This window comes from Amphiura filiformis, chromosome 2 (assembly GCF_039555335.1).
Source record: "Amphiura filiformis chromosome 2, Afil_fr2py, whole genome shotgun sequence".
NCBI classification, from domain to species: Eukaryota; Metazoa; Echinodermata; class Ophiuroidea; order Amphilepidida; family Amphiuridae; genus Amphiura; species Amphiura filiformis.
The window spans coordinates 49,902,329-49,910,109 of NC_092629.1; the positions used below are offsets into that span (position 1 = coordinate 49,902,329).

Here is a 7,781-nt window from a genome sequence, read left to right on the forward strand (position 1 = left end):
GCACCATCATATTCCAGGGAGAGGGCGGCAGTTTGTAAAGGGGTACCCAAAAGTGTAGCACGAGTTACCATGTTATTTTTTGACGCCGGAGGCGGCGATTCATTTTTCGCCGGTTTCGACTTTTTTTCGACTCAAAAGTGAGCATTTATTGCAAAAAACTTCATCCCCCCTGGAAATCAAATGGTGCGCCTCTTATTATTAATTTCCACTCGACCTTGCCTTCCTCGAGCCATAAAGGTTGCATGAACTCAGTTTAAAAATATCACTTGACCTCTGGAAAAATTAAAACCAATCGATCCAATTTTGTGATCGAATGACCAAAAACTGCATACATGATATGGCATGCAACAACTTGAAATCTCTAAAGATCTTAAGCCTCTTGTAACGAAATTGGCGCGTGTCAAGTAAAAATTAAATTCGATCTTATCGATAACCTATAAACCGCAAAATGATATGTGATAGGGGAATATATACTTATCGATAACCTTTAACCATATACTAGCATGCTAGTATGTCCTTTCTTCAAATCAAATACATTTGTTTTGCAGTCAAAACATTTGCTAGGCTACCATTGATTTGAAAAGTATAACTTAATAAATTTATGGCACAGATTTTATACGAGAACTATAGCTCAAACATAAAATTAACTCGACAGCTGAATACAAGCAAGCTAAAAACATGGAACTTTTATTGCAGGAAGTTTTTGATATGAAAACTTATCTTATGTATTATATAGGCCTATTGGCCCTAATTGCTTAACTCTTTCTGAATTTAGAACAAACATGGATTTGAAATTACTGTTGTTATTCAGCATGATCTGTTTATCGTGTTTATGTGCGTGCCCTAATTAGGAAAGTTGAGAATTTAGTGCTATCTTCAGTAGACAGCAAAGCAAAATACTCAAAATGTACCGGTACCCGCATAAGAACACATGCAAGTATTCAACTGTGTCAAACGAAAGCAATCTCTTCACACCATTAGCAGGAGATACTATCAATCATGTACATTATACTGTAGAACAGTCTATGTTATGTCATCCAATTTCAATATTATTTTCTTATACTGTTCTATAATGACCATTAGGCGACGAAAAAAAAAGAAACCCTGTTCTACGGGCGGACGGACCTTTCAAGTCGGGTCGGTTGGTCGGCCTATTTTTTTTCTTTTTCTTTTCTTTTCTTTTCTTTTTTGTTTTGTTTTTGAAATAACCCAAAAAATCACCAAAATCTGTAAATAATTTCCAATTTGAGAAAGAAAAAATTTGTTCCTGAAATTTCCGAAATTTGGGTCGGCATTCATTTGTACAGGAAAATTTTTTCCCCAATTTGTTCAAAATCTGGGTCGGTCGGGCCCGTAGAACAGGGTTTTCTTTTTTCGTCACCTTATCTATACAATAAATTAGGGAGTTAAGCGAATTTGTAACGCTGAAAACGTTTACGGTCGAAAGTTAAAGACACATGCAATTTGACGAGGTTGGTCGGCCTATTGGTCGGCCTAAAAATAGGCCGAGGTTGGTCGGCCTAAAAATAGGCCGACCAACCAACTTTCAAGTTGGAAGTTGAGGTCGGAGCATTTTTTTAAGGCAATGATATTTCTTTGTGCTCATGTACCCCAACCCCTTCCCCACCCACACACATGGAAGTCTCATGGTGTGTGTCTCTTATTTCAGGAAAAGGTTTTTTGCGATGCAAAGAATAGGGTTGTCAGCACCCAAATATTCCATCAAATTTTGTTTTTGTTTGCGTAATTATTAGGAGTCAAGAATTAAGTGAATTAGTAGAACACTGAAAACTCTATGCATGTTAAATAGTCACAAAATTATATAATGTCATTTGAAGACCTGAGCGCAAGAAAACCGTAATTCCACTTGGATCCTCAACGTATACACTCAAGTTGCGTATAGTTTCGTATAGTTTGGTAATATTTTATACATGTTCAGGGGCCAAAACAAATCTTTCACATCCTTTCATGATGTTTTCACCCTGGAACATGTATTAAACATTATAAAACCCTAAGAAACTATGCGTAACTTTAGTGTATACATGTTGAGGGGCCAAGTGGGCTTACGGTCTTCTTGCGCTCAGGTTTTCATTTGTAGTCTGGCATCCGTTCACTGAATTAACTCTTAGGCCGGGCTCTTAGGCCTGTACTGTACCTAAATCAATATTTATTTGCAAACCTTACAAGCAATCAACATTTTACATTTTGTCAACAAGTAGGCCTACTCAAAAGGGTGAATGTCCTTTTTGAGGAACGTCCTATATAATATTGGGTGAATGTCCTTTCTGGAGATCCGGACCCTTGTCATAATAATGACCTATAGGCTTATAAAGTTTTCTTATAATTGGCCCCTTAATTACTTAAATACTGCCGTTGATGGCGTTTTGGCTCGGCTAACTTCAATCAGGCCGGAATTTTTGTCAGAGGGGCCCTTTTCCTTTCATTTTTTATCAGGGGGCCCGTGCACCCTCCCCCACCCGCTGGCTACGCTATACTGACCTCAACCACGGAAAAGGAAGTTAACTGCAGGTAAATACAGATTGATCAGTTCGTAATCGGAGGGCCTTATAACATCGCGGATTAATACCAATTTAAGAATTGTGTTGTGAAATATCGGCAGAAGCATCCCAAGTTTTTAATTGAAGTCCTATACTTTGTTTACTTTCTTTAACACGCAAAATATAGACCATACAGGTCAACTACATCACTCTTAACGTCGGTCTACTTTTCGGCGTACGGTAGTAGTAAAAGCCTAATAATTCCAGACGATTACGAGTTTTTTTTATAGTGTTGTAACTATGGACGGTATACACCATTTTTGACCATTTGACATTTGAAGTGACATTAATATTGGTCAACTAAAATGGTTTGATTCGTAACAAACTGAGAAAAAAATATATATTGCAAAACACAGAGTGAAAAAAAACTGAACTAAAACAAAAAATAGCGTCCCTAGAGCAGATAAGGGCAGATAATACCCATATATGGGTATACCCGTTCTTTTTATACCCAAAAGACATTGACCGCAGGCATTCCATCTGTCGTGTTTTGCCGCAATTCAGCTATAGTTTAATTTTCTTTTAGTTTAACTTCATTTCTGTTTCTCTTAGACATTTGCATTACATACCTCCCCAGCAAACACAAAAACGTTTTAAGTAAGTTATATTTTGGCCTTTGGTTTAGATAAAAACGTTTTAATAACATTAAAATGTCGGGTTATATAAAGGTCATGATAACGTTTTGAAACGTTTTGTATGAAAACACACTACAACAATATTTTTTAAATGTTTTCAAAACCTGTTATTGTAAACTATTTTTGCAAACATTTTTGCCAAATATTTTGTCAATACTTAAATAACAGTATGTTAAAATATTTAAATCCAGCAAACACAGAAATGTTCTTAAAATGTTTTTTTCAAAACATTTTAATAACATTTAAATGTCGGGTTATATAAAGGTCATGAAAACGTTTTTAAAACGTTATTGCAAATATTTTGGGCAAACATTTTCGCAAAATATTTTTTCACCCCCAAAATAACATTCTGTTTAGAATGTTTTGTATCAAGTGTTCAAGAATGTTTTTGGAATGTTATTAAAACGTTTTTATACCCTTTATATAACCCGACATTTAAACGTTTTCTGTAAAAGATGTTTGTTTGCTGAGCAGTAGGTTATCAAAAAATGCTTTTTCAGGTTATGAAAACGTTTTATACTCTTAATATACCCTTTGTATAACCCGACATTTAAACGTTTTTTGACAACCTTTTATAAGCTTTTGCGAATGATGTCGAAAACGTTTTGTGTTTGCTGGGTAGCTCGCAAGTAGGTCTCATAATATATCTAGCCAGAACAGAAAAGACTACATTTGAATTAGGAAAAGTTTAAACTGACTTTAAATGAAATGACTCAGTTACATTTCAACACTCTTTAAACAAAATTCAAAGTAAAAATCACCGAGAACAAATTTAACGTTGGAATGTTTCCATCGCAACGCCTTTCCCAACGAAAGTCTCAGTGGTAACTCAATCATAAAAAAAACTTTCTTGATCTTGATATTATTATGTAACCTCTAATTTTATCTACATTATTCCATTTCAGTTCAACTCCTCAAATTGAAAGTTGAATTCTACTTCAAAACAACTTTTTCATGTTATCGTAAACAAAATGTTAGTGTTCAATGAACTTCACACACTTCAAACAAAAAGAAATTGTTTGGTATATAACGCATGATTTGCTCCTTAGTATTAGTGCCAATGATATTAAAAGTAGCAATTTGACGTTTAATAATCTGCGGGTAAGGTGCTGGGGTAAAAGTTTTATCGCTAAAATCAGAAAAAAATCTTCTCTGCTATCATGGCTATAATGAGCGCAAAGGATAGATCTACGATAAGATTTTAACGACTTAAAAGTCGTTTGGGCGTAAAGGCGCGCATATCTGCATGTTAGCCATAGTCTGCGTGTTAGCCATAGGCTTCAAAATAAAATGTCAAAGTTTTGAGATATTTTCTCAAAATATCAAGAACTATCTTAAGAATGGTCATGAAAATTGACAATTCTGGAATTTTTTAATTGTTTGGCCTGTCCTACCCACGGCTAAGGTGCTGGGATAAAAAATTTATCGCTAAAACTAGAAAAAAATCTTCTCTGCAAAAATGAGCGCAAAGGATGGCTCTACGATAAGCTTAAGTCGTTTGGGCGTGAAGGCGCGAATATCTGCGTATTAGCCATAGTCTGCGTGTTAGCCATAGGCTTCAACATAAAATGTCCAAATTTTGAGATATTTTCTCAAAATATCAAAAACTATCTTAAGAACCTGCACTGAACAAATACTAGGCTTGTTTGTACTCATTTTAATACATTTTTCATGCTGATTCCAAATATGATCATGAAAATTAACAATTCTGGAATTTTTTAATTGTTTGGCCAGTCCTACCCACGGGTAAGGTGCTAGGGTAAACATTTTATCGCTAAAATCAGAACAAATCTTCTCTGCTAAAATGAGCCCAAAGGATGGATCTACGCGCTACGATTAGCTTAAGTCATTTGGGCGTAAAGGCGCGCTTTTTATGACGAATGAAAACATTAGGGGGGTTCACCCTTTGTAGTTCTATATAGAATTAATACAGTGTTTCCATAGAATCATTTATACGACTGTCTCAAAGCCACACGTTCCAAGCTAACAGTTATAGTTTCTTCTGTAATTGTTTCAAAATGATTTTGTTGCTTTTGCTATGGCAACATAAAAAATGAAGTGAAAAATTGCCAGAAAATTACAACAATTAAGATAAAAAGATCACACCGTAAAATTCCATCATAACAAATCAACTTTCTACAAAGAACTAAAAAAACAAACCCAAAAATAACAACAACAACAAAAACAAAAGAAACAAAAAACACACAAAAAACAAACAAACAAACAATCGGCGTTAAATTGAAAGAACAAAACAATACATTTATAATAAATAAAAATAAATGAGAAACAATGGACTTACCGGATGACCAAAGGTAATTGCACAATAGCCGATTAGGTACGCAGAAGCGAATAGCGAAGAGAAAACACAATTCATCATCTTGAAAATCTTACAATGAAAAAATAACCAAGCACCAAGTTCTCTATCCTCCTAAACTGAGCTGAGATAACTTTCATCTGAGATACCAAATATGATGTGTCTTACTTTTATGTCATTTATCTTCTCACTTTTGATTCATCTCTGCCCTCATCATTGTAATGAAGGGGTATTATAACCATCTATTTCAGTTTCAGTGAGTTGTTATAGAGAGTTGTGATTGGCTGTTAAGAGCAATGATATTATCACGAACAGACGAGATTCGGAGATGCTATTGGATGCTGGGGATGACCGCCTCTTTTTTCGATCGTATCAACAATTATCTTGTTCAGCCCACCACCATAGAAATCATTGCGTTCTATAGTCTATTGTAGTTTGCTTAGTAACTTATAGCCAATGAGACATTTATTTGCCACACTGTAAATCCAAGTGTTTAGGGTTTCTGTAACACTTTTTAAATACTGCATGGTGTTTACTTTTTCATTTACACCGTAAAGGTATAGGACACCTAAACACCAAAGTAAACACAAAGTAAACACAAAGAGTAAACATATGAGAGTATTTAGATTCTAAACATTCAACATGTTTACTTTCAAAATTGTTTAGAAAGTAAACACACCAAATGTTTACAAAGTAAACACATGTGCATTTACTTTCCGAACAATATGAAAGTAAACAAAACATGTTGAATGTTTAGAATATAAATATTTTCATGTGTTTACTCTTTGTGTTTATGTGTTTACTTTGTATTTACTTTGGTGTTTAGATGTTTAGGTGTCATATACCTTTACTGTGTAAATGAACAAATAAACACCTTGCAGTGTTTACAAAGTGTTATAGAAACCCTAAACACTTGGATTTACAGTGCAGATAACCAATGATACAGTAGTACCAAGAACCGCTAACCCATTATGATACCAGGCATGTTTGTTGCCAATTGACGCATTTCCATAAATTTCATGATGAAAACATGGTTTTTTTTTCGATTCGTATCAGCAAACGCCATGCTTTTTTTTAATGAATTGGACATCAAAAGGGAAGGGGTTAATAACCCTCTTTTTATCGATAAACTTACGACTAAAAGAAATAAATCAGATAGATCCACATGATCCAGGGATGCGTGCGATTTATCAAGTTGTTTTGGATACCAGAATCTAAACATGTTTGCAGATACCAGAACCTTCCTTAGATACTTTGTACAATAATCAGCACTTGCATGGACTGTGTTGGATAGGCTCATCCCCCCAAAAAAATGGTTCTAAGACCATTGTTTACCAAGAAAATATTCTGAAAACCAAACATAATAATGATAAAATTGAATGAATTTGTGAATATTCTCAGTCATCCAGGTAGATAAATATAATAAAATGGATATTAAATCTGTTCATCTCGATTTACTATAGTCAGCCCGATGCGTCTTGGATTAAGACGCGATACTGTCGCTATCAGAAATAGTAAGTCCAGATGAACAGATTTAATATCCATTTTATTATATAAAATTGAATGGTTTTCACCCAATACAAAATGTACTGGCCTCGCTATGATATTGAACATTACGTCCAATATTTTAAAAGTCATAGCTCGACCAATAAATTTGTGTATTGGATTCAAACCATCCAATTTTATATAAAACCTGTTTACTGGTCTTGAGCGAGATTGTGATTGCCAAAGTTTTAAATTTATGTTCAATCATGGTGATGGTTAAGTTAAGCAACTATTTTAAACTGTTGCGATTTGGTAGTTCACAGCATCGTGCGAATGGTAGTGAGCTTGGGCACAAATTGCATTGATCATTTCATAGCAGGTGTGTATAAGAATTCAAATATCACACAGATATACTTTTATAGGTCCTGTGGTTTGTGAGTTATGTTGCAAAGAGGGCTGAAACAACAACACTTTTGTAAAACGTACTTATAGACAACAATAAATCAAGCAAGTTCTCAAAGTATATGATTTGTAGAATGAACTTTTGCAAAACATCAAAGTGTTATTTTTCAATAATATATTGGTTTAGATAATGAAAATCGACTTTTTGTTGTTGCTTCGTCCAACAATACCAGGCGGTGGATGACATGATCGAGCCGGCAACTTGTGAAACCGCACGGCCGTATGGCATTTTCCAATATACTCGGTTAGTTTTGTGGGGTTCATTATCGAACCCCAACGGTTTTAGCTTGTATTTATATTATTTATCAACATAGGCCTATTTGTTTG

At 34.6% G+C, this 7,781-nt stretch overlaps 1 protein-coding gene across 1 annotated transcript in view; it reads right to left on the bottom strand.

Moving 5' to 3' along the window:
- LOC140146317 (zinc metalloproteinase nas-12-like) overlaps positions 1–5,707 on the bottom strand; it is a 36,508-nt gene extending 30,801 nt beyond the window's left edge. Inside the window, 1 exon segment of the mRNA XM_072168118.1 lies at positions 5,493–5,707. Within this exon segment, the coding sequence (XP_072024219.1) occupies positions 5,493–5,570 (78 nt within the window). The 5' untranslated portion in view covers positions 5,571–5,707.
- Positions 5,708–7,781: the final 2,074 nt, after the last annotated feature.